Below are 27,734 nucleotides of genomic sequence, written 5' to 3'. Positions count from 1 at the left end.
TATTCCAGGGCAATTAGCTAGCTTGCTGTTGCTAGCTAATTTGTCCTGGGAGATGAACATTGGGTTGAAATTTTACCTGAAATGCATATGGTCCGTTTTTTGCAGGATCTTTGTAGAATTTTGATCCATTTTGAGTCACACAAAATCATGTGTTCTCTACTCCAACAATTAATCCACAAATTAAAGGGGAAACCTATTTCATTCATTCTTCTTCTGCAGATTTTATATGGCGGTTGGCAACCATTACTACCATCAACTGGACTGGAGTGTGGACCTCATTCATCTTTCAATCACCCACGTGGGTTAGTATGTGCCTAAAAACCAATGAGTAGATGGGAGAGTCGGGACATGCAGCACATCAATTGTTAAAATAGAACCAAGTTCTAATATAGAACCAAGTTCTATTTTCGAGCCTGGCTAAGCAAACGCTCGTGAGCAATTTGACAAAATTATTGAAAAATATTTATTTTACAACACTCGCGCACACCACACCGGAGGTTTGGTCAGCATGTTAGAAAGCATGGGCCCCAATTAAATTAAATCTTGATACCAGATTTCTGGGATGTCTAAAATATGATTAATCTCGTACTAAAGGAAAGTATGTTGACAGTGATACAAAATGTATTAACTTTTTCCACTGCAAACATTGTTTTGTTTAGGCCATAAATCTACACATTCATACTGTAGTGCAAGAGGAATTTGTGTGTTATCCCGGAAACTGCTAACCATCGTTAAGTGCCCAAGATTATGAGATAGAGATACATACATCTTCTTATCACAACACCCAACTAATTATGTATTTGTGAGATGCGAAGAGTGCTGGTTCATGCGAAAGCAGCTCTCTGGAATCAAAATTAAAACTATTGTATGTGAGAAACCTGTTTGTCACACGCTGGGGGTTTAAAGAAACAGCCGTGTTGATGGAAGTGATGACGAGGTGTCCGCACAGTGCCTGAAGGATTTCCTCCTCTCTGATGTCCAGCGGCTTGGCTCTAGGTCAACCGGGAAGCAGGTTCCCTCCAGTTAACTGGAAGTCATTGAAAACACAATCATCTGGCTTAGGTGCATTGTAAACAATATCTAGGCCCCCAAGTGTTTTATTGGTCCTTGACTGGATGTGTGTGTGGAATAAGTTCCTTTTATAGCTGGATGTAGTTGTGTCGCTCTAAGAAAGGAAATAGTGGTGCTTTATGTCAATATCGTTGTTGTGAGTTTTCCTTTTATAGATTAAGTTATGTGTTGCCTAAGAAAGGAATTAACTGATGTGAGTTAACTTGTTGAATCTGTCTCAGTTTCAGCATTATATTTTACTGTAAGGAAATAAGAGCAGTTTTGTCCTGTATCTTCTTAACCTTACCAAGCACTGTATTTCTGAAATATTTCTAAAGAATGTCCAATGTTCATGTGTTTTAAGGGGGAGATAAAACAACAAAAGATCATGACATAATTTATACCATGGCATTGTTGAATATTCGTTTCTGATTGGCTTGAAAAACATTCTAGAACGCACAGTACATTTGCATGGTAGAATTCAATGGCTTTAGTTCATTCTTACATGTTTATGTTCGAACTGCTTTTGAAAGCAAAAGTGGAATTTAAAACATTGCCCTTGTTGAATTCGATTCTCATAATAGTGAGCTAAGACTAATTTGGTTAGCTAACTAAACGAGCAAGTATGTTTGTTTGGTTACCGAGGCAACCACTGTCTCTATCTGGTAAACATGCTAGCCACTTCAGTGGATGTTGAACACATTTCTAGAAGCAAATGAACACATGTATAGGGGCAAATATGTTCAGTTATAGCCCTGGTATAAAAGGGATAATGAACTTGTGGCTCTATGCGTTCTCTGGAAAATAAAGCAACTCCATGGAAGGTTAGTTCCACGTTGTTCATAATTTTTCCATAGAACGCAACGCCCCTCCTTGATTATCCCTTACGTAACCGCAAAAAATGAGGATCTGCCTGTCACTGAATTATATTCTACTGAAGAGGAAGTACAGTACTGTACATCCCTATCCTGGACAAACAGCAGTGATAGATTTAACCATCCAGATTACATAAAATATCAATGCTTTTATGTTTTGCTTCTCTAAATGACCTAAAATCCCCAGTATTTCCCCAGACATGCAACTTCCTCCTCATCTACTGTGTAAGTCCAGAGAGCATTGCGTCTAGTTTTGTGCCGGTTTTGGAGGGGGTGATATGTGTTATATCATGAAGGGGGTTTGGCAGCCAGGAGTCAGGACCAAGGACCTTGGGGACTCAGTGCTTTGTCTTCGGTGGTTCTCAGAGGCATGTCCTTTCTGGCTGTCCTCCTTACAGTTTAGACTGCTGTCGACAATGGGCTCCATGGCAGTAGCCCACATCCCACTAATGAGCACTCTAAACCATATTGCAAGAGGTAGGTGGGGTCGTCAACATCAGCCCTGCCACTCCTCTTTCCATGCTCATCCATCATCATGCTCATCCATCATAATCACCTTGATTCAAATCAAATCAAACTTTATTTGTCACATGCGCGGAATACAACTGTGAAGTTCTTTACTTACAAGCCCTTAACCAACAACGCAGTTCAATAAAGAGTTATTTACTAAATCAACTAAAGTAAAAAATAATAAAAAGTAACACAATACAATTACAATAGTGAGGCTATATACAGGGGGTACTGGTACCGAGTCAATGTGCGGGGGTACAGGTTAGTCGAGGTAATGTGTACATGTAGGTACAGTAGAGGTAAAGTAACTGTGCATAGATAATAAATAGCGAGTAGCAGCAGTGTAAAAACAAATGGGGGGGTCAATGTAAATAGTCCGGGTGGCCATTTGATTAATTGTTCAGCAGTCTTATGGCTTGGGGGTAGAAGCTGTTAAGGAGCCTTTTGGTCCTAGACTTGGCGCTCCATTGTTTTCCTGTTTTGTGTCTAGATAATCAATTGAAGCTACAGACGTGGGCAATATGGCAAAGGTTCCTTAAGGGCAGAGACTACAGGCCTTTTTTAGGGGAATAAAGCTATTCATTCCATTCCACTCTGAACAAGAATAGGCCAATAAGATAATATAGATACATCCATAAGTATCTGATGCAGTTCTCCACAGAGGTACACACACACACACTCCCCTATTCCTTATCCTGTCTACTCTTTGATGTGGCAAACATACTAATTGCATCATCGTTGTTGTGCAAAGGTCTTCTAGGCTCCCTTATCCAAATGTTTTTGCTTCTCTTCCTAATCTAATAACGGAAGCAAGAAACACATTCATGCTGAGAATAATACATCTATTGTTCCCACAGGAACAGAGAAGCAAGTGTTCTTTTCTCTGTTCCATCCTTTCTGTACGCAGGTAAATAATGAAGGTCGCATCGCTCTCTTATTTGAGTTTAGGTAATTTTCAATTAGTTAATTAATGCAGTTTGTTGCCAAAACATTACATCATCCGTCAGCTTCATTTAAGGTCAGCCAATCTGGAAAATGTCAATAACTTTAAAAGTTCCTTCAAGAGCAGTCACAAAAACCATTAAGCGCTGCAGAGGATAAGTTCATTAGACTTACCAGCCTCAGAAATTGCAGCCCAAATAAATGCTTCAGAGAGTTCAAGTAACAGACACATCTCAACATCAACTGTTCAGAGGAGACTGCGTGAATCAGGCCTTAATGCTCTAATTTCTGCAAAGAAACCACTACTAAAGGACACCAATAAGAAGATGAGACTTGCTTGGTCCAAGAAACACGAGCAATGGACATTAGACCGGTGGAAATCTGTCCTTTGGTCTTGTAAGGGAAATGTTAATGTTTGTGTTTTTCTTATAACTAATTTCTGTGTTATATTCATGTGCTGTTCTATAAACCAATTTATTTGTTCATGCAAGTGGCTGACTGTACAAATCCTCACTTATCAGTAGCTGCAATTTGGCAGTATGCCCAGACGTTGTTTTGAGACGCAAAGTAGGTGAACGGGTGATCTCCGCATGTGTGGTTCCCACCGTGAAGCATGGAGGAGGAGGTGTGATGGTGTGGGTGTGCTTTGCTGGTGACACTGTCAGTGATTTATTTTGAATTCAAGGCACACTTAACCAGCATGGCTACCACAGCATTCTGCAGCGATACGCCATCCCATCTGGTTTGCGCTTAGTGGGACTATCATTTGTTTTTCAACAGGACAATGACCCAACACACTTCCAGGCTGTGTAAGGGTTATTTGACCAATAAGAAGAGGGATTGAGTGCTTCATCAGATGACCTGGTCTCCACCATCACCCCTCAACCCAATCGAGATGGTTTGGGATGAGTTGGACTGCAGAGTGAAGGAAAAGCAGCCAACAAGTGCTCAGCATATGTGGGAACTCCTTATGTTGGAAAAGCATTCCAGGTGAAGCTGGTTGAGAGAATGCCAAGAGTGTGCAAAGCTGTCATCAAGGCAAAGGGTGGCTACTTTGAAGAATCTAAAATGTCAAATATATTTGGATTTGTTTAACACTTTTTTTTGGTTACTACATGATTCCATATGTGTTATTTCATAGTTTTGATGTCTTCACTATTATTCTACAATGTAGAAAATAGTAAAAAATAAAGAAAAACCCTTATATGAATAGGTGTGTCAAAACTTTTGACTGGTACTGTATATATCTATTCCAGTCTCTGACATTGCTCATTCTATTATGTCTTAATTTCTTTCTTCCTTAAACACATTTATGGATTTGTATATTGTTTATTTTAATTATATTATTGCTATAGGTATTACTGCACTGTTGGAGCTAGAAACACAAGTATTTGGCTGCAAATGCGATAACACAAATCTGTATGCAACCAATAAACTTTGATTTTACGCCATTTTATTGCGCAGAGCGGTCTCCTAGCAGTCGACAATGCATCTTCCAAACTGGGAACTGACCAATGGCGGATTGTGGGCATACCAAATTGGGACATAATGAGGGGTGAACAAGATCCCATGCCTTGAACGTCTATGCAATATTTACAACATTTAGTCCTAATCTAAAGCAATACCATCGGATTTGTTCTTAAAAACATATGTATGATATTTGTAGGGTTTTAATTATTGAAGACAAATTACACCTGACTTTTTTATATTGCCACTAAATGGACTTGAGTTGGTATCTTCCGCGCCAATATTGAATACCCGTACTTATGCACTTGATCTACAACCACGCCGACGATGGATACTTACCTATAGCGTTATCATACGAGTCTGGAAATCCCTTTACATAAATCTACTGTAGCAAGATAAAGCATCGAAAACACACAGTGAGTAAAAATTATCTACACAGTATTTCCTTGCATTCCAATTCAGCTTTCTACAACCAGAATGAATGACAGACTGTAGGCATGAGAATGGGTCTGTCTAACGTTAGTAAGTAGGGTTTTAGAACCATATTTACATTGTGTTATTTTCATGTTTTTGTGATTGCACACCTTTTCCCAAGAAAATGGACTAGAGAAAGGTGTAAAATAATTTTGTGTCAGCCAACTGGCTAACTTGTGTTGACTGGAAAGGTGACCTGTGTGTCTGGCATTAGTAGTGGACCATATAGGTAGGTTAATTTAACACATTCCTTTATGGTGTTGTTCTATGTGACTTGTTATCCTCAAACTGTTGGGATAGGTGTGTTGGGTGTTACCTCCATGCAGAACATTAGGTGGGTGTCAAATGAATGGGGTGTTTTCGGGAAGGAAGCGGACTAGGCTAGGCCTAACGTTACTTCTCAATGTCCCCGCTGGTATATTTGCACGCTGGTTTCTGTGTAAGGCAAGGGCTGAAGTTCTGCTCCCTAGAAGGGAGCCTGCTGGCTACGTCCTCAATAGTGGTGAGACTGGATACCAACATGTGTTTTAACTTTATCAGGAACCTTTGATGTTTTAACTCGTCGCAAGTGCCAGAGTGATTCCGAGCTTTAGCAATTAACGTTAACCATAGCAAAGCTTTATTAAGCCATAATGTAGCCTACACACAGACAAGTTGCAACAGTGTATTTCTATGGATGTTATTTAGAATTCATTTATGGCAGAATCTTTCCTAAATTGGATTTGCACGCTCAGTTGTTTTAACAACAGTAAATATTTGTACTTTCTTTAGTGGGTCTGGGATGATAACAGTATCATGGTACTTGTTAATATCGTGGGGCGGGGGGAAACGAAGCAGATGTAACTTTTTTTTAGCAACACAGCCCTAATGGTGCAAACAAACATAAGTCATTATGTTGTCATCGAGTCACGTTTCTTTTATTTTTCAAGATCTAAAACAACATTTTACTTACAGTAGCTTTTCAAAGGAAGAAAGAGTTTGGTATGCTTGTTTTCATTTTTGGCATGAAAAAAATATTGCGATACTGGTATCGTTCTGGCCCAATTGATTAGTAATGAATTTTTGGAGCTGCAGTAGTATCCTTTTCACACACATTTCTGGCCTGTCTGTCCTAAATCCTGTCAGATTAAAGTCTGTAGCAGATGTCCGTATTATTACAATAACTGTCGCACACACACTGTTAGGGCCTTGAATAACCACACACACAGAGTAAAATTGTCTTTGGGGTAACCCAACCAGATTTCACAATATCAACATGTAACTAACAATCTGGGTTAGTACAGTTATTACCTTGCTTGTTTTGACCTTCTGGCCTATGAGCTCAGACTTAATTAAAAAAGACCTGACTTCAAACTCTGTGCTCTGCTCCACTTGACATAGTAGGAATGGGACAGAGTAGGCTATTAGAAAAAGTGTGGGTGATTTGTCATTTTGTGGGATTGAATAGGAAATCCCCCACATTGCTGTTGGGGTAATAGTTATGTGAAGATGTTAGTCATATCACTCAGTGGCTGACTGTTAGGCTGGCCTTCTCGCTGACTGAGTCTGGTTGTTGTCAGTGCTGCTGACTCTGTCTGTGTTATCTACCATGTGATGAGATTGCGCTGGCAGCCAAGTAATCCACCAGTCCACTCACCACAGCATTATGCAACTTAATTTTAACTACTAAACTGTCAGATTAAAACACCATGTTTTAAAAGCCACCCGTAAAACATCCCAACACACTCCAACGCTGCCCTATTCAATACATTTTTAGTGATTCCTATACAACATTCTCAGGCAGGCTGAGGGTAAAGAATAGGTTCCCTAGCTACAGCATGGAGAGAGGAGTGGTCTCATGGCCCCTCACCCTCCTAAGTTATGAACACTTTGGAATGGGGTCAGTGACTCTGCCCTTGACACTGAGCTGAGGACCGAGGAGATTGTCTGTCTACCGCCCTACTCAGTTTGGAGTTTGAGGTTATTTTTGCATCTCTCTTTTCTTGTATCAGAGGTAAGCCAAACAGAATGTATTATAGTTATGATGACATGCCGAAAAGATGGCTAAAGCTTTGACTGAAGGGCGAATAAGATGGCAACAGTGATAACAAAACACCCACAACTATCTACTGAACGATTAGTCTAGGCATAAAAATCTGTTGTGTATTGAAGATTATTTTGTGGGGAATGCAAGAATGCCAAGTCACAGGTATACTGAACAAAAATATAAACGCAACAATTTCATAGATTATACTGAGTTACAGTTCATATAAGGACATCAGTCAAATTAAATAGATTCATTCGGCCCACATCTGTATTTCACTTGACTGGGAATACAGATATGCATCTGTTGGTCACAGATACCTTTAAAAAAAGGTAGGGGTGTTGATCAGAACCAGTCAGTATCTGGTTTGACCACCATTTGCTTCATGCAGCGCAACACATCTCCTTCACATAGAGTTGATCAGGCTGTTGACTGTGGCCTGTGGAATGTTGTCCCACTCCTTTTCAATGACTGTGAAGTTTCTGGACATTGGCGGGAATTGGAACAAGCTGTTGTACACACCGATCCAGAGCATCCCAAACATGCTCAATGGGTGACATGTCTGGTGAGTATGCAGGCCATTTTCAGCTTCCAGGAATTGTGTACAGATGCTTGCGACATGGGGCCGTGCATTATCATGCTGAAACATGAGGTAATGGAGGCAGATGACTGGAAGGACAATGGGCCTAAGGATCTTGTCATGGTATCTCTGTGCATTTCATTTGCAATTGATTAAAATGCAATTTTGTTCATTGTCCTTAGCTTATGCCTGCCCATACCATAACCCCACCGCCACCATGGGGCACTCTGTTCACAATGATGACATCAGCAAACAGCTCACCCACACAACGCCGTACACGTGGTTTGCGGTTGTGAGGCTGGTTGGATGTACTGCCAAATTCTCTAAAATGACATTGGAGGCGGCTCATTAAATTCTTTGGCAACAGCTCTGGTGGACATTTCTACAGTCAGCATGCCAATTGCATGCTCCCTCATCTTGAGACATCTGTGGCATTGTGTTGTGACAAAACTGCACATTTTAGAGTGCAGTTTTATTATCCCCAGCACAAGATGCCCCTGTGTAATAATTATGCTGTATAATCAACTTTTTGATATGCAACACCTGTCGTTTGGATTATCTTGGCAAAGGATAAATGCTCACTAACAGGGATGTAAACAAATTTGTGTACACAATTTGAGAGAAATAAGCTTTTTCGTGAGTTTGGAACATTTCTGCGATCTTTTATTTCAGCTCATGAAACATGGGACAGTTTTTATTCAGTGTAAATACTTAGATTTCCCGTCATGACAATTTTTTCATGTTTTTTCAATTAACAGGTGTGCCTTGTTAATTTGTGGAATTTCTTTCCTTAATGCGTTTGAGCCAATTGTGTTATGACAAGGTAGGGTTGGTATACAGAAGATAGCCCCATTTGGTAAAAGACAAAGTCCATATTATCAAATTTATTTATATAGCCCTTCGTACATCAACTGATATCTCAAAGTGCTGTACAGAAACCCAGCCTAAAACCCCAAACAGCAAGCAATGCAGGTGTAGAAGCATATTATGGCAAGAACAGCTCAAATAAGCAATGAAAAACAACAGTCCATTACTTGAAGGCATGAAGGCCAGTCAATCCGGAAAATGTCAATGACTTTGATAATGCAGTCGTAAAAACCCATCAAGCGCTATGATGAAACTGGCTCTCACGAGGACCGCCACAGGAAAGAAAGTTACCTCTGCTGCAGAGGTTAAGTTCATTAGACTTACCAGCCTCAGAAATTGCAGCCCAAATAAATGCTTCAGAGTTCAAGTAACAGACACATCTCAACATCAACTGTTCAGAGGAGACTGTGTGAATCAGGCCTTCATGGTTGAATTGCTGCAAAGAAACCACTACTAAATGACAGTAACAAGAAGAGACTTGCTTGGTCCAAGAAACACAATAAATGGACATTAGACCGTTGGAAATCTGTCCTTTTGGTCTGATGAGTCCAAATTTGAGACTTGTTTCCAACCGCCGTGTCTTTGTGAGAATGGATGATCTCCGAGTGAGTGGTTCCCACCGTGAAGCATGGAGGATGAGGTATGATGGTGTGGGGGTGCTTTGCTGGTGACATTATCAGTGATTAATTTAGAGTTGAAGGCACACTTAACCAGCATGGTGAAGGGCTTAAACCAAGGCCTCATGCCTTTTTTAAAGGGTTAATAAGTTGTTTTATGATAGTGTACGGTCTCCTCTCAGGAGACCTCTCTCTGTGTGTGTGAACACCTGTTTTGAGTGTTGTGCCCTTCAGACACTATCAGAAGGTGGAAACCGCCTACTCTCATGCTCCTGTCTGGGCCCCACTGTGGCTGTCTGAGGTTCTGAGAATACTACTGGTTTTCTGAGAACACAAGGCTGCCGCAGACCTGATGAAAACAGCCAGCTGCCAGAAGATGCTTAGACTCGTTCACCTTGTTATGACCTTATACTTGCCATGAAAGGTCAAGTTTCGGTCAAACCCACTTCTGAGCTTTTAATTGCTGACAAGATGGTTGCTGCTGTCAGGGGGGGGTTAGATTTATTAAAATGTTGCCAAGGAAAGTCACGCAAGGGGAACTGGGGAGGCTATATAAGTTACAGGATGTCTTAGACACTTTGCAGAAGAAATTGCCCATCAATGGCTACCGCAGCATTCTCCAGCGATACGCCATCCCGTTTCGTTTGCGGTTAGCGGGCATATAATTTGTTTTTCAACAGGACAATGACCCAACACACCTCCAGGCTGTGTAAGGGCTATTTGACCAAGGAGTGCTGCATCAGATGACCTGGCCTCCACAATTACCTGACCTCAACCCAATTGAGATGGTTTGGGATGAGTTGGACTGCAGAGTGAAGGAAAAGCAGCCAACAAGTGCTCAGGATATGTGGGAACTCCTTGAAGACTGTTGGAAAAGCATTCCAGGTGAAGCTGGTTGAGAGAATGCCAAGAGTGTGCAAAGCTGTCATCAAGGCAAAGGGTGGCTACTTTGAAGAATCTAAAATGTAATTGTTTAACACTTATTTTGGTTACTACATGATTCCATGTGTTATTTCATAGTTGTGATGTCTTCACTATTATTCTACAATGAAGAACATAGAAAAAGGAAGAAAAACCCTTGAATGAGGTGTCAACTTTTGATTGGTACTGTATATACAGTGCATTTGGAAAGTTTTCAGACCTTCACTTTTAGCACATTTTGTTACGTTCTTATTCTAAAATTGATTAAATCGTTTTTTCCCCACATCAATCTACACACAATACCCCATAATGACAAACCAAAAATGTTTTTTTCTACAAAAAAAAATGATTTTACATAAGTGTTCAGACCCTAAACTCAGTGATTTGTTGAAGCACCTTTGGCAGCGATTACAGCCTTGAATCTTCTTGTGCCAAGCTGAGGTGTCATACCCATCTCTATTTGGGCAGTTTCTCCCATTTGTTCTCTGCAGATCCTCTCAGGCTCTGTCAGGTTGGATGGGGAGTGCCACTGCACAGCTATTTTCAGGTCTCTCCAGAGATGTTTGATCAAGTTCAAGTACGGGCTCTGGCTGGGCCACTCAAGGGCATTCAGAGACTTGTCCGGAAGCCACTCCTGCGTTGTCTTGGCTGTGTGCTTAGTGTCATTGTCCTGTTGGAAGGTGAACCTTCGCCCAACTCTTTGTGCTTTGCTCCATTCATCTTACCCTCTCCTGACTTGTCTCCCAGTCCCTGCTGCTGAAAAACATCCCCACAGCATGATGCTGCCACCAAGGACTTCACCGTAGGGATGGTGCCAGGATTCCTCCAGACTTGACGCTTGGCAGTCAGGCCAAAGAGTTAAATCTTGGTTTCATCAGACCAGAGAATCTTGTTTCTCATGGTTTGAGAGTCCTTTAGGTGCCTTTTGGCAAACTCCAAGCGGGCTGTCATTTGCCTTTTTTACTGAGGAGTGGCTTCCGTCTGGCCACTCTACCATAAAGGCCTGCTTGGTGGAGTGCTGCAGAGATGGTTGTACTTCTGGAAGGTTCTCCCATCTCCACAGAGGAACTCTGGAGCTCTGTCAGAGTGACCATCGGGTTCTTGGTCACATCCCTGACGAAGACCCTTCCCGCCCGACCGAGTTTGGCCGGGCAGCCAACTCTAGGAAAAGTCTTGGTACTTCCAAGCTAATTCCATTTAAGGCCACTGTGTTCTTGGGGACCTTCAATTCTGCAGAATTTTTTTTGTACCCTTCCCCAGATCTGTTGCCTCGACACAATCCTGTCTACGGACAATTCCTTCGACCTCATGGCTTGGTTTTGCTCTGACATGCACTGTCAACTGTGGGTCCTTATATAGACAGGTGTGTGCCTTTCCGAATCATGTCCAATTCATTGAATTTACCACAGGTGGACTCCAAGTTGTAGAAACATCTCAAGGATGATCAATGGAAACAGGATGCACCTGAGCTCAATTTCAAGTATCATAGCAAAGGGTCTTTAATATTTATTTTTGCCAAAGTTATTACAACCCTGTTTTTTATTTTTTTCGTCGTTATGGGGTTTTGTGTGTAGATTGAGGGGAAAGAAATATTTAATCCGTTTTAGAATTAAGCTGTAACTTAACAATGTGGAAGAAGTCAAGGGATTGGAATACTTTCTGAATGTAGTGTGTGCATGCACACTACCATTCAAAAGTTTGGGGTCACTTAGAAATGTCCTTGTTATTGAAAGAGAAGCACTTTTTTTTTTTTTTGGTCCATTTAAACAAGGTTGGGGATGTCCGGCCTCCGGGCCATTTATTTATATATAAAAAAAAAACTTTTTTTTTTCTTTTTTTGATGTTCGGACGGTTATTGTGGTGGCCACAACCATTTTGCTGGTCAACTACCATAATCCAATATTCAATGACTGTCACAGCTGTTGTGTGTGTGTGTTCCACAGCAGTTAGAGCTAGGGCCTGCTTGGGCATGCTGATGTGTAATATGGAACAGTAATGTGAGCACGTCAGACTGGTTTACAGTCTGTCCTGTGGAATGTGTGTGTGTGAGCCCTGAGGCCAGGCTTATCTGGTGTGGGAACTGGGCTGGGCTGGTGCTGCTTTAATAGTAAACCTGCACCCCATATCCCTTTTCACTCTCAACTAAAAAAAGAATGCAGAACATGGATTGTTATGGAGAATCTGATGTAGCAGTCAGCCATACAGTAGCTGTTCATAAGCTGGTATTCTCCCGCTATAACAATCAGACTCACTCTATTTAATCCTCTCCGACACCTACCTTGCGGCTAGCGCAGGTGGAACAGGAGCAGTTGTCGGGTACGCTCAACTACACTTGGGTTCCCATGGTGATACATTACCATAGCCACTGGGTACACTTTGGAAGTTGTTATTGATGTTCAGTAGTTGTTCTGCTGAGCTTGTTGCCCTGGCAGTGGTGTCGGTTTCAACGCAGCAGAGGATGCAGGAGAGACGAGGTAACTTGACGGTCTGTCTGCAGGGGGTTCAGCTTTAGGAGGCGGTGTGGGATCATTGGGATGTTCGTCTCTGGAGTTCTGCAGATGACATACTCGGGGAGAGGCAAGACAGATTTCTCTGATCGGACTGGTCTCGCTGTGCTCTGTTTTAATGGGCCCCTGAGATGGAGGACATTATTTGGTGGAATAAAATGTTATTAACTGGACGTTTTTAAATCATGACATAAATATTACACTATTTTAGTGTTGATGTTCTTTACCATACACACAGCTAGCTAGTGGGATTTTTGAGTGGAAGGCCAGTGCGATTCTCACTGTGCTGTGTCAGGAAAATGAGTAGTTTCATAATTCTACCCACAGAGCCCTGTCCATAGCACCCCACCCTACACATCGGTTGGCCATAAATAAGCAACACGTGCATGTTTTGGACTGTAGAAGAGAAGTACTGTAAAGTCTGGGCCTTGCTTACAGGAAGCCATAAAGCTGCTGATATAAATGGACTTGGATATATCAACTCACACAGGGCTGGGTGCATAGCCTAGTCATTTCCATGTATTCCCAGTAGGACTGCTGCTGTAACACAGGCCAACCAGGCTTAAACCTATTTGGGAAAGTGGGCAGCATTTTCACGTTCGGATGAAAAGCGTGTCCAGAGTAAACTTCCTGCTACTCAGGCCCAGAAGCTAATATATGCATATATATTATTAGATTTGGATAAAAAAAAAACACTCTGAAGTTTCTAAAACTGTTTGAATGATGTCTGAGTATAACAGAACTCATATGGCAGGTGAAAACCTGAGATGAAATCCAACCAGGAAGTGGGAAATCTGAGGTTTGTAGTTTTTCAACTCATTGCCTTTCTAATATACAGTGTCTATGGGGTCATATTGCACTTCCCAAGGCTTCCACTAGATGTCAACAGTCTGTAGAACCTTGTTTGAGGCTTCTACTGTGAAGGAGGGGGGAATGAGAGCTGTTTCAACCAGATGTCTGGCAGAGTGCCATGAGCTGGTCACGCGCATGGCCGTGAGAGCGACATGCATTTCTAAAGACAAAGGAATTTTCCGGTTGAAACATTATTGAAGATTTATGTTGAAAACATCAAAAGATTGATTCTATACATCGTTTGACATGTTTCCATGAGCTGTAATATAACTTTTTGAACTTTTCATCTGAACTTTCGCCTTGACTTGCCCACGCCTCGTGAGTTTGGAAGGTATTTGGACATAAATTATGGACTTTATCGAACAAAACAAACATTTATTGTGGAACTGGGATTCCTGGGAGTGCGTTCTGATGATCATCAAAGGTAAGTGAATATTTATAATGCTATTTCTGACTTCTGTTGACTCCAACATGGCGGGTACCTGTATGGCTTGTTTTTGTGTCTGAGTGCCGTACTCAGATTATTGCATGGTGTGCTTTTTCTGTAAAGTTTTTTTGAAATCTGACACAGCGGTTGCATTAAGGAGAACTATATCTTTAATTCTGTAAATAACAGTTGTATCTTTTATCAAAGTTTATGAGTATTTCTGTAAATTGATGTGGCTCTCTGAAAATTCGCCGGATGTTTGAGGCACAACATTACTGACCATAACGCGCCAATGTAAACAGATTTTGGGATATAAATATGAACTTTAGCGAACAAAACATAAATGTATTGCGTAACATTGAGTGCCATCTGAAGATCTTCAAAGGTTAGTGATTAATTTTATCTCTATTTCTGCTTTTTGTGACTCCTCTCTTTGGCTGGAAAATGGCTGTATGTGTTTTTGTGACTAGGCGCTGACCTAACATAATCATATGGTGTGCTTTCACTGTAAAGCCTTTTTGAAATCAGACACGATGGGTAGATTAACAAGAAGTTAAGCTTTAATTTGGTGTATTGCACTTGTGAATGTATGATAGTTGCATATTTCTAAAATATTTTTGAATTTCGCGCTCTACCTTTTCAGCATGTTGTCAAGGAACCCCTAGCCGTAAGAAGTATTAATGACGGGATATATCCTCAGCCACACCGGCACGTGATTTTCTTGTCTTTCACCCAGCTTTCTCTTTGAGGTATATCACTGTGTCTAACAGACCAGAGGTGTTTTTCAGCTGGAATAACCTCTGGGGAAAGTGAAAATCCATAGAACGGGTAAAATATTATTTGTTCATGGGTTTGTTAGGGACAAATTATTTTATGGTGGTTAAAAATTATGCTTTAAATTGTTTGACAGTTTACTGGAATCCTTCACTGGGACCATTCCTTTGCTAATCTGTAACAGGTAAAGGAAAATGTGTCTAGGCTAAGCCTTTAAATGGGAAGAAAGTGTAAGGGATCTCACGTGACTGAGGAAGAGGCCCTGCCTGGCTGCTTCCTGCCTCCAGAGTGGCTCTTCCTGATTCAAGGCAAAGGGTGGAGTGAGCGCAGGAGGAGGAGTATTTCAGTGAGGGAGTGAACCAGCCTCTACAGGTTTGTGTTCAGTCAGAACTCCGCATACACACACTCACTCAGGACCCAGATGCATGCTCTACATTCTCATAGTCAGCTTTCACTCTAGAGTGCTTGATTCTCCAGTGTTCTGGTCCAGATCTTTGCGACTCAGCTGAGGATTCCGCTCGTGAACACACACAAGTAAGTAAACTAGGATTATCTGGACGAGCTGACCAAACAGCCGGAGTGTTTAGACGTGGTTTGTGTTTGTTTGCTTCTACACCAGGGTGCTTGGTTGTTATTTTAGGTAACCAAACTGACTCAAGGGAAATAACTTTTGTACTCCAGAATGTAAATGATATTCATATCAACCTGAAGCACATTACACTTGTAACTAGATGCATATAATTTGTAAGTTTTCAGTATACAGTTGAAGTCGGAAGTTTACATACACTTAGGTTGGAGTCATTAACTAATTTTTCAACCACTCCACAAATTTCTTGTTAACGAACTATAGTTTTGGCAAGTCGGTTAGGACGTCTACTTTGTGCATGACACGAGTACTTTTTCCAACAATTGTTTACAGACAGATTATTTCACTTATAATTCACTGTATCACAATTCCAGTGGGTCAGAAGTTTACATACACTAAGTTGACTGTGCCTTTTAAACGGCTTGGAAAATTCCAGAAAATGATGTCATGGCTTTAGAAGATTCTGATAGGCTAATTGACATAATTTGAGTCAATTGGAGGTGCACCTGTGGATGTATTTCAAGGCCTGGGCCTAAAACTCAGTGACTGCTTGATGTCATGGGGAAATCAAAAGATATCAGCCAAGACCTCAGAAAAAAATTGTAGACCTCAACAAGTCTGGTTCATCCTTGGGAGCAATTTCCAAACACCTGAAGGTACCACGTTCATTAGTGCAGAAAATAGTACGCAAGTGTACACACCATGGGACCACACAGCCGTCATACCGCTCAAGAAGGAGACGCGTTCTGTCTCCTAGAGATGAACGTACTTTGGTGCGAAAATGCGAATCAATCACAGAACAACAGCAAAGGACCTTGTGAAGATGCTGGAGGAAACGGGTAGAAAAGTATCTATATCCACAGTAAAAAGAGTCCTATCTCCCTCGCAGTGCTTGCTGCGCCACCAGAGTCTCTGGGTTCGCGCCCAGGCTCTGTCGCAGCCGACCGCGACCAGGAGGTCCGTGGGGCGACGCACAATTGGGCTAGCGTCGTCCGGGTTAGGGAGGGTTTGGCCGGTAGGGATGTCCTTGTCTCAGCGCGCTCCAGCGACTCCTGTGGCGGGCCGGGCGCAGTGCGCGCTAACCAAGGGGGCCAGGTGCACGGTGTTTCCTCCGACACATTGGTGTGGCTGGCTTCCGGGTTGGAGGCGCGCTGTGTTAAGAAGCAGTGCGGCTTGGTTGGGTTGTGCTTCGGAGGACGCGTGGCTTTCGACCTTCGTCTCTCCCGAGCCCGTACGGGAGTTGTAGCGATGAGACAAGATAGTAATTACTAGCGATTGGATACCACAAAAAGGGGATACATTTTTATTTTTATTTTTTTTAAGAGTCCTATATCGACATAATCTGAAAGGCCGCTCAGCAAGGAAAAAGCCACTGCTCCAAAACCGCCATAAAAAAGCCAGACTACGGTTTGCAACTGCACATGGGGACAAAGATCGTACTTTTTGGAGAAATGTCCTCTTGTCTGATGAAACAAAAATAGAACTGTTTGGCTATAATGACCATCGTTATGTTTGGAGGAAAAAGGGGGAGGCTTGCAAGCCGAAGAACACCCTCCTAACCGTGAAGCACGGGGGTGGGAGCATCATGTTGTGGGGGTGCTTTGCAGCAGGAGGGACTGGTGCACTTCAAAATAGATGGCATCATGAGAATGAAAATTATGTAGATTTATTGAAGCAACATCTCAAGACATCAGTCAGGAAGTTAAAGCTTGGTTGCAAATGGGTCAATGACCCCAAGCATATTTCCAAAGTTGTGGCAAAATGGCTTAAGGACAACAAAGTCAAGCTATTGGAGTCTTAATCACAAAGCCCTGACCTCAATCCCATAAATGTGTGGGCAGAACTGAAAAAGCGTGTGCGAGCAAGGAGGCCTACAAACCTGACTCAGTTACACCAACTCTGTCAGGCGCAATGGGCCAAAATTCACCCAATTTATTGTGGGAAGCTTGTGGGAGGCTACCTGAAACGTTTGACCCAAGTTAAACAATTTACAGCCAATGCTACCAAATACTAATTGAGTATATGTATACTTCTGACCCCACTGGGAATGTGATGCTGAAATAAATCATTCTCTCCTATTATTCTGACATTTCACATTATTAAAATAAAGTGGTGATCTTAACTGACCTCAGACAGGTTATTTTTTGTAGGATTAAATGTCAGGAATTGTGAAAAACTGAGTTTAAATGTATTTGGATAAGGTGTATGTAAACTTCCGACTTCAACTGTAGTGAAAACCAAGCGTATGGAGACTTCTATCCATCAAGACACAGCAGCTGTCCATCCTCTCTGGCTCCTGTGGTCTCATGGTTGCTTGATTTTTCCTAACCTAAATACTGGCCTTGATTATAAAAATTGGCAGCTCTGCTTCCAAGACAATCATCTCTGGCCCTAATTGGGTGAAAGTATGTGTGGAAGAATAAGAGTAAACACATTCTTGCCAACAATGCATTTGAGAATGAGCATGTTGAAAACCATGATGTTGGGATAATGTCGCTTTAAGTCAGAATCACATGTTGGCTGGTGAATGTTTTGTCTCTGCTGTCAGCCTGTGTGTATAGGCTAGTGTATAGAGGCCATATCTCCTCTGGCCTTCAGCTAAAGCAAACAGAAAATCCCCACTCTCTCAGGGGCACTTTGAGCTTTCTGCCTGCATATGGCAAAACAACCCTGGATTCCAGGGGTTAATCATTGGATGACTGCGAAGCGTGTGTGTATCTGTGGGAAAGTGGGGTTCTCTGCCAAAGCCAACACTGAGGCACCACCGACGACGACAGCCCGGCCACTCTCTTCCCCAGCATCACGTCTCTGTGATTACTGGCTGGCTGGCTAGGGACATGTCTATGTGATTGCGCCCGCGCCTGCATTTTGGAATGCATTCATTGCTGAGGGGGGATTTGTACTCCCTATCTCTTTCCCCTTAGGCTGAGCTACCACAGTAAAGGCCACGGCTGTGTTGTCTATACTGTGTTATCTAACATTAAGATTAGTCATGATGAGGAGTGACGCAGGGTCGTAAGGTTGCTCAGCAGGGGACTGAACACGGAGCCCTAGGGTTTTCAGAGAAACATGAATGCTTGTGAACATTTATAACAGAGAGATGACAATTGAGATTGAGTTGGAACACTTTGATTTGTTAGGGTAATTTAGGGCTATATGGAACACTGTCTAATCCTCTGTCAACATGACTGATGAGTGTTTTTCCTCGTAGGCCTACTTTTTCTCTTGGTTCAGAATTGTCTTTGAACCCCTTTCTCTTTTTTCCGAGTGGGCTAATGTGGACAAATTACAGATGTCTTTGTATGTTTGCGCTACAGAGCTTAGCTCCCCTGGGGAGCGCTGTACCACCTGCTGTTTCATTACCTCATTTAGCCTAGGCCACACACGGTTATACACTGCACACTGCTCAGGTTAGCGAGAGATGGGTCAGTGTGTATTTGTGTGAAGGATGTATTTTGTGTGTGCATGTTTGCGTGCGACGTCTGTCTGTGTGAGGGGGGTGGGGAGCAGTAGACTAGACGGTCAGTTGGGCTCTCCAGTGTATGTAATTGTGAATGGGATTTTGTATCCTGAAGCCATAGACAGACAGTGATGGGTTAGAGGGGGAGCTATGCTCTAATGACTAGCTCTAATCTGACTCTCTGACTTTGTCCTCCTGGGAGTGTGATTGTTAGGGCGGGCGGGGGTGTTGGCAGGCACAGAGAACATCTGTACTTGTACCCTAACGGACACTCTAGTATGGGGTTTCTCGCCATCCATCTCAGCCCAATCTGCATTAGTCTAACTTTAATGCAGTTCAGCATGTGTGTGGAGGATATAGACATTGACCCTATGCCATAAGGTTAGAGGTTTTAGATACCGTGAGATTTGCTGATACTGTGGAGTTGCAGCAGCAGTCCTCTCCTGGGAAAACTTATCTTCTTTACTCCAGTTAAACCTCTTAAATCACCCCCTGGAGACAGTGGTTGATAACCTCTGAACTGTTGGGTGACCATAAATCTGGAGTACAGTTGGTGGTGGGGTTAGTGGGGACAATCAGGCTCTGTGCTATCCATTGGGTTGCCAATGGTTGTTTTTAGTAGAGCTATCTTGGTTTTGGTCTTTTTACATGTTTTATTGTTGCTGTGAGTGAGGTTATCAGGTCTGACATTTTATACATTTCCTTGCTCTGTAGTCGGCCTGTTAGATTAGTGGAAAAGGCCTATACATACATAGCTCCGCAGAGTGAGGTGAGTTCACAGCCCTGCAGGGTCCTCTAGCCTCTCAGTCCAGCAGGACAGACAGTCAGTCACACCATCTCACTGTGTTTGTTTGTATATCCATCTCGGTCACGTTTCCTGTTGTGAAATGCGTCACTGCTTCCTTCTATATGTGTGATGTAGCCTACCTGAGAAACCACGGCCAATGGCAGCTTCGCTTCCCCCTCTTTCTGTGGTGACTCTTCTGTAGAAGGTGGCACCCCTGTTGTCCTTCACTCTGAGGTCAATGTCCAGCAGGCCAAGGCTACTGGGGGAAACCAACTGACTCCTGATTGGCCGGCTCGCTTGGCTCCTGACTTGAAACTGCTTTCCAAGACTACTGTCTGCCACTTTAACCCTTTTCAATAGCACCACTGCCTGACGGAGGCCCTTTTATTTTGAAGCATATGAATTGTAAGGCTGTATTCTTCAGGAATTCCTCTGTAAACATAACTCTGTTCAGTCCTGCCCTCTTCCTCACTGTCTCTTAAACCAACCCCCTGCTCTCTGTCTCTGTCACGTGATGGATATTATGGGAGAAGCAAATTGCTTCCAGTCACATAATTCCCCTGTAATTACCCCTCATGGCTCTCTTGCCATGTACTCTGTGGGCTGCTTTTTCCTTTCAGCCAGAGCCTACTGGGTTGGCGCTGACCACAGATGGATGGAGCACCTGTGGCTTCATGTGATTTTCTCATAAGGCATAGCATTCTCCACTAATCATCAGCTGGATGAAAAACTGTACACCCAACGAAACAGAGGTAGAATATTGCTGTTAGCTGTGCTCTCCCTAACCAGGCTATTTCCATTCTCCATGTCTGTGGTCGTTCCAACCACAGTGAGTGATGTAGTTGAATGTTCAGCCAGGCAGGCAGCATGTCCAATAAGGGCTGTCTCAGCCAGCCAGCATGCCATGCAATTGGAGGCGTTTTTGTTTCTGACAGGAGGTATTCCTGGCCCTTTCTCCCCCCCCTGTACAGTTGCTCAGGACCTCTTGTTATTAGATCAGTTCACACCTCAGCCTGGGGCAGGAACTAGTTAAAGTTGAATTTATTTGCACCAAAGAAAACAAAATACCGTCGCTTGAAAAATGAGAAGAAAATGGCAATAGTACTGTTTGTCCATTTTGAGACGCTGTAGCCAGGACACTTCCTTAAAATAGTCACAATTAATCTAAGAACTCAAGAAGTCTGTCACTAATTGGCTTTTTTGCCAAGGAGATCTTAGTCGTGCAATTTTACAACTAAGATGTTTGGCGCAGGATTTCTCAATTAAATTTTTTACATAAACTAGTCGTCTCTCGTTGAAGGACAACAGACTTTATTGAAGAATCCCTACTGTTGACCAATCAGACAAAGGGTCGTAGACTTCGGCTGCCTAACTTTGGCTTGCCTTGTGTGCCCGAACAGCTGACGACAACCCTGTCCGAAGCCCAAAACGAACAAACACGTCATAATATATGCACAAACTCTACCGAACTGATTCTGGGAAGCATGAGGAACGCCTTTATCCCCACACCAGGGCGTCGCTAGTGTTTTATGTCAATGTTAGCGCTAGTGTTATTGTGTTTCCATCAGGAGTGTTACACTAAAGACTTGTGGCGACCAGAATCAACAACCTCTGCATCATTCAAGACTTTTTCTTTGTGACGGGTTTTAAAACTTTAGCCGTATTGATATGTAGATGCCAGCTTTGAAGTACCCAGGGCCTTGCCTGGGCTCCAAGTTAGAGCAGGTCTGCTGGATCCATGGCCCAGTGAGACACGGGTGCTGGCCTGTGATGGAAACAAAAGTCTGAGCCTTTTGGGTAAAACACTGGGGTAAATCTTCACTTTGTAAATGCGGCAACAACCGTGGATCTACCTTTGAATGACAATTGCTGGTGCTTCAGGAGGCGATGGGTAGGTTGTGTTTAGACACCTTCCTTGTTAATACACAGCATTTGGGATTCATAGCCGTATCACTGGCTGGGGGCACAGATAACAAAGCGAGGGGATGGAGAGTGGATTTCAGGATTATGCCATCTGTTAGGGTGGGTTTTATATGGGTGGTAGGCAGTGGCACCGTCCAGGAAGAAAATGATTACCCTCTCTTATCACCAGGAACAGGAGAGGTTTATGATAATTACCCGAACAACAATTTGTTTGTGTAACCATACAATAATGGTAACCAGGCTTGTGGTAGTTAATTGGGCAGTTGATTTAGGTCAGGGGGGTTACTGAGTCTCTTGTCTGAATGAAAATATGGGTTCTGGAAAGGGTACTCTCTGAGATTTGTCTAGCCTTTGACCAGCAGCTGCTGTGTTGGAGTGTTTGACAGTGTCCTGCCCTCATGTGTATGTCAGTGGCTCTGTAGGGCTGCAGCCTCGCCTGCATGTTTGAAGAGCTGTACTGTAACTGGATGTGAATGATGACTGGGTCGGGGTCTAGCACAGACACCAGAGAGCCTGCCAGCCTCCTCACCCCTCTGCCTGAACAACTGTGCCAGCTATTAACAGACCTGCCTCTTCGAGACAGCTGTGTGTGAGGAGAGATTGAACTGCACAAGGCAATGCAACCTTGTTTTATGTGCCACTGTCATGATTACAGTCACATCCTTCCTGTTATTTCTTTTTTGTTCTCTCCGTGCTCCCTACGGCTCACTTGTTATACAGACCCTTTGAGTCTTTGCACACTGTACTGTACACTAACCTTTCCATTCCTATGTTCATATCTATCCATTCCCCTAAGTTTTGGTAGCTGACTGGTAGACTCAGGGTCATACTATATTTTACATTATTTTAAAACAGGATGAGGCATTTCCTACTAGTATTCTATGCTCTATTTCGGTGGAGATTTCTCCTTTGGTTTGTCAGAGGATGGAAGGAGCAGTGTGCGTTGTTACAGTAGTACGTGCTGCTGCCTGTCGGTCCTGCTTTCTCTCTGATGCTGCTGGAGAGGGGGGACATGGGCTCTGGGAGACAGCAAGGCTATTAAAAGATGAATAAAAAATGTACTGAGGAATATGATCGTGGTGGTGTTAGTGGTGATGATGATGATGATGATGAGGGGAAAGAGATGAGCCCAGCCCGCAGTAACACTCAGTGTGATGTAATCCGAGGCTTTGATGGTGTAACTGTAATGAAAAAAAATTACATTCGGAATTGCTTTTCAATTCCTCTGAAACTGGGGATCAAGAAAGGAGACGACAGAATTGGTGGACGAGAGCAGCTGTAATCGGCTGTGAGGATAGACATGGGAACAACAAGGGAGCAATTCTCTTCTTTCTCCACATGTATTTAAGAGTACTTAAAAAGTCAAATCTTTACCAGGAAGATGTGATGCTCCTGAGATTGAGGCTTGGAGTGGATATAAAACATGATCAGCTGATGTCTTTACCTTCTCATATTTCTTCACATACTTTCTCACTGTATGGCTATAGTGTTGAACAAAGAGCAGAACAAGTGGAGCAGTTGAGGATGTTGAAATAAGACCCTGTTTGATGCAACTCGATGTAAAATATTGCAGCTTTTTTACCCACATCTCTCCCCCTTTTTTCTTCTCCCTTTCAAATAATTTAATTTGAATGAAAATTCAGTTTGTTTTGTTGTCAGTGGGGGAGGGGTGCAATTGGTCAGAGTCCTTTGACTAAAGCCAATAGCAGCGTAGCTTCCAACCTCCACCCCTCCCTGCCCTGCTGAGATTCCCAGTCTGGCCTGTGATTGGCTGCATTGGGACCCAGCAGCCGGAGGCAGTGAGTGTGTTTAGGGGAGGAGTCGGATGGCGTATTAAAGCCGGCCGGTCTGCTGTCCTTTTGCTTAAGAGTGCTCCCGTGTGCGTTTGTTAATGTGGAGCAGTAACGTTACAGGGCGATTCTCCTGTTAGTCTGACACAGTCTTCCTCTCTCTCTCTCTCTCCTCTCCAGGAGCCCTGCTGGAGCTTCACTCCAGGATCCCTGAGAATCTGTGGAGCTGCCAGTTGATCTGTTGCTTTTCCGGGACGGACAGAAGGATCAGGAGTTTGAGTTGCTCTGTCAGTTTGCCTGTGTGATCTAGTTACCAACCAGCGGCCGCTAGGCTAGGCTAACCCCAGGACCTGCCCCCCGTTGGGTCATTGAGCCGGACTGATGTGGAATGTGAACCATGGTGACCCTGTCCCACAATTAGCCTTTCAGTGAAGAGGACAGATAGACCAGAGGGACGACGTGAAGAAAAGGAGAAGTAAGAGCAGCAGCAGTAGCAGATAAACCGGTAAGAAAGTTAATTGGGCCTTGGGTGGGAGGGAGGGGGGGATGAAAGGGGCCATGGAAAACACCTATTTTCTCTGGTTTAAGACAGTTGTGAGCACGAAAAGGATGTTGACCATTACTGTCTCACACTCTTTACCTTTCTCTCTGCTTTTCTTTCAGACCCCAGAATGCCTGTAGAGACCCTCCGGCCCTCAGACGGGTGCCTGGTGGGGGTCCCCTTCACCTCAGCCATGCCTTTCCGCATCCTCAACAAGGGACCCGACTACTTCCGGCGGCCCGCGGAGCCTGGAGCCCGTAAGCTGAGTGCGGTGGAGCGTCTGGAGGCGGACAAGGCCAAGTATGTGAAGAGCCAGCAGGTGGTGCTCACCAGGCAGGAGCCTGTCAAACCACCCATCATCCGCAAGCCTCTGCTGTCCCCGGGCATGATGCTGCAGTGTCGGATCAACGCCCCCCCGGCCCGCAAGGTCCCGCGGCGGCCGGCCGACTCAGAGAACGGAGGAGGGACAGGAGGGGTAGGGTGGCGGAGGGGACCCCCTCTTAACCTGGATATCCTCAACAACCTCATCAACGTGTGTGATGGACCCCTGCACTGCTCCCCGTCTCCCGTCCCTTCCTCGCCCTCCGCCTCCTCTCCTTCATCAGGGGGGAACAGCATGGGGAATAGACTCTTAGTTGACCAGGAGAGGAGCAACAGAGTCCTGAACGACTTTAAACATGTTAATAACTGCAACACATCCTCCTCTTCCACCTCTCCCTTTAACAACAACAGCCAGGCCTCCCCTGCCGAGCCCAGCCGCCGGCCACCTCCTGTCCCAGCACGGGGCATCAGGGTGGGGGTGCCAGTGCCCTACAGCACTCCAAACTCAGTGACGGTGCGCAGGGTGGATGTTAGGCCCCAGGCTGAGGTGAGGAAGCCCCTGAGGACCCAGCTCCGGCCTCCGATCAAGCCCAGACAGACTGCCCAGCCACAGGTAGCCCAGCCACAGGCCCCACCACCACCTCCACAGCAGCCCCAGACTCAACCTCTGTCCCCCACCCCCATGCAGGCTCTCCCCTCTTCCCCACCCTACCTGCCTCCCAGCCCCATGGTGTTTGGGGCCGGCATGATGCCCCCAGCCTCTCCTGCTTTCACCCGCCTGTCCTCAGCCAGCTCCAGGGGGTCTCGTCCTGGCTCGGCCCGTAAACACCCCTCCCTACACCGCTCCAAGTCTGACCTGAGTGACCGCTACTCACGAGCCACAGCCGACCTGGAGCGCTTCTTCAACTACTGTGGGCTGCACCCAGAGGAGGTAGAGGGCATGGGCGGAGTGGAGCGCTTCGCCAGGGCCAGCTCAGACATTGTGTCTGTGTCCAAGATGCGCAGTGTCAGCACCCCCAGCTCTGAGTGTGAGCAGGCACGGGAACAGGGGGAGGACGAGGAGGGTCCTGCCCAACCCGGGGAGCGTGTCCCCTACGGAATCTCTGTCATCGAGAGGAACGCTCGCGTCATCAAGTGGCTATACGGGATCCGCCAGGCGCGGGACTCCAATACTGTGTCCAATGTTTAGAGGAAAGAGACAGGACAGGGAGGCTCTGGAATGATACCCAGGCCTGCCCCACATTGTGTTTTTTATTTTTATTTATTGATAAATCCCACAGACCATTGAGGGGTCTTTGGTATATATTGTTTTTTGTTTCAAGGAGGACATTGTTATTCTGTTGCCTTATGTAATTTTTTTGAATATACCTTTTTGGGGGGGTCATTATTTTTGAACCATCAATCTTTCAAAGTTGGAGAGCACATGAATTCATCTGGGCTGCAGGTCAGGACTGCTTCCCTAGAAGAGCAGGACCAGCAATCACACTTCTCAAACAAACATTGAAAGCAATCATGTCAGGGATAGAAATGACTGAATGCTGAGGATGATGTTGATGGGAGTAGACCAGTGATGCTGTGGTTCCTGCTGTCTGTCAGTCTGTCACACAGGTACTAAGGAGGCTGTGTAGAGGGTCCCAGAGCCCAGTTGTGTCTGCACTGGGGTTGGAGCTAGTCTGATGATGCAAGAATAGGCTGCATGTGTGTGTGTGTGTGTGTGTGAAGAGCAAGTAAGACTTAGAACCACATTGATACTGTGAAACATGAAACCTTCCACAAAATGTATTTTTATTTTATTTTTTACCTTAGCTCTAAGACTGTTCATTAATACCGTTGATGTTGCTTTCCAGCATGCAAGTGAAAGTCAATATATTTGTGGGTCATCTCAACAAAGCACAATCACCTGTACTCACAAATACACAGTGAAAACAGACGTGTTCAGGTCTGCGACGGAGTAACGTCTGTAGCTGTGTACTGCATTGTCGCCTTCTGTATTGCAGGTGAACATGGTCTCTAATCAAGCATTGGTGCAGTTTCTGTTTATTCAGTGAAGAAGTATGTCTGGGTGCGGATGAGAGTCTTGTGGTAAGTGTAGGGGTGCTGTCTGGGTGAGGAAGGTCACTGCTCAATGGATTGGGGATCAGGATGGAGTAGGAAAGAGGGAATTCTGTGAAAGTAAACAGAAGGTGTCTTCGGTTCTGCGTGTCCTCGACAGCCTGCAGAGAAGATGGACCAATATGTCTTTTAAAAATGCAATTTGAAGTTGTTACAAAACTATTGTAATCGTACTATTCAACAACTGGTGCATAGCATTCAAGCTTTGTACAAAAGTGCAATCTGATTGTATCTATGTGAACATACACACAGACAAACTCACACACATGCACACAAAATCCAGGCACCAGCCACCCGCACAACATTAGTGTGAATGTTGTGTGTAACTGAATTCTGAAGTATGTGTAATGATAATATGCACTCTGCAGGGTTGGAGTCAATTCCATTTCAAATTCCAGAAATGACTGGAATTGAAATGGAATTGACCCCAGCCCTGGCACTCTGCTCTGTGTGAAGGGAAAAGAGGGGAGGCTGTTTATTTATGTGATTTCCTGTTCCTCTGAGGAGACTGATGGAGGGCTCAGTGGTGAGATGATGTGTGGGTCTAGGACTGAGCTCCACAGTCTGTTGATGTGCTTTTGAGGTCAGCAGTGTCTGGCTGCCCAAAGAAGAGTCAAGCTACAACTTGCAACATGGTGTCTTTCTTAACATGTCAATAAAGAATAAAGTTTTAGGAAAAAACTATTTCCCTGGTCAGTGATTATGCTTTCAATGCCTACCAAAATATTCAATGGTGTTGAATGTCTTAAGGTCGTTGTGACGGCATATGGACATAGACTCTGTTTTTTAGAGACTACAGGTCAGCTTTGCCGAGTTCTGAGATTTTCAATGTGATGCGGGTCCAGAGGAACACCCACAGCTGTTTCTAAATCTCCTTTTTGCATGAATTGACAGCAGCACTCCCATGTCCCTTTTGACAAGTTTTTTTATTTATTTTGTTTTTCTATAGTCTCTCATCCATTATTTAGAAAGAAAAACTGTTTATTGAGTACATCGTGCTACAGTTCTATTTTCTTCCTGATATGGCACAGGTCCAGAAGAGTGTTGGTGCTGTTTGGGCCCGATCCCGCCGTAGAACATTTTGCCTTTGTTACGCTCGCCATTCCTACGCACTTCTCATTAGTTGCTGTTTAGACCTACCTTATGCAGGTGCGTAATGACCTTTGTAGACGTGGTTCCCTTGCGCGTGCTGAATAAATATAATTCAACTGTTAAACTGTCCCACTTGCTGTGTTTTCAGTACATTTATCTTAAGCCATTCCTTTTAAACATGGTGTACCTTTTTTAGTTCGACTTTTGTCGACACACTCAATAGAATATATTTCGAG

At 44.0% G+C, this 27,734-nt stretch overlaps 1 protein-coding gene across 2 annotated transcripts; it reads left to right on the top strand.

Moving 5' to 3' along the window:
- The first annotated feature begins 4,859 nt into the window (after positions 1–4,859).
- Positions 4,860–27,090, top strand: LOC139557253 (protein FAM110A-like). 2 transcript variants are annotated; one of them, XM_071371797.1, is made up of 3 exons: positions 4,860–5,260; positions 23,613–23,937; positions 24,096–27,090. In XM_071371797.1, the coding sequence occupies exon 3, from the start codon at positions 24,104–24,106 to the stop codon at positions 25,481–25,483; it is 1,380 nt and encodes a 459-aa protein (XP_071227898.1). In that variant the 5' UTR covers positions 4,860–5,260; positions 23,613–23,937; positions 24,096–24,103; the 3' UTR covers positions 25,484–27,090. The 2 variants fall into 2 exon arrangements, with proteins under 2 accessions (XP_071227898.1, XP_071227899.1); XM_071371798.1 differs by lacking the exon at positions 4,860–5,260 and adding an exon at positions 15,244–15,420.
- Positions 27,091–27,734: the final 644 nt, after the last annotated feature.

The sequence above is a fragment of the Salvelinus alpinus genome, chromosome 28 (genome assembly GCF_045679555.1).
Source record: "Salvelinus alpinus chromosome 28, SLU_Salpinus.1, whole genome shotgun sequence".
Lineage (NCBI taxonomy): Eukaryota > Metazoa > Chordata > Actinopteri > Salmoniformes > Salmonidae > Salvelinus > Salvelinus alpinus.
This window is presented reverse-complemented; position numbering and strand designations above follow the sequence as displayed.

Excerpts from the sequence above, each read along its gene's own strand:
- LOC139557253 (XM_071371797.1), top strand. The coding sequence starts at position 24,104 with ATGCCTGTAGAGACCCTCCGGCCCTCAGACGGGTGCCTGGTGGGGGTC.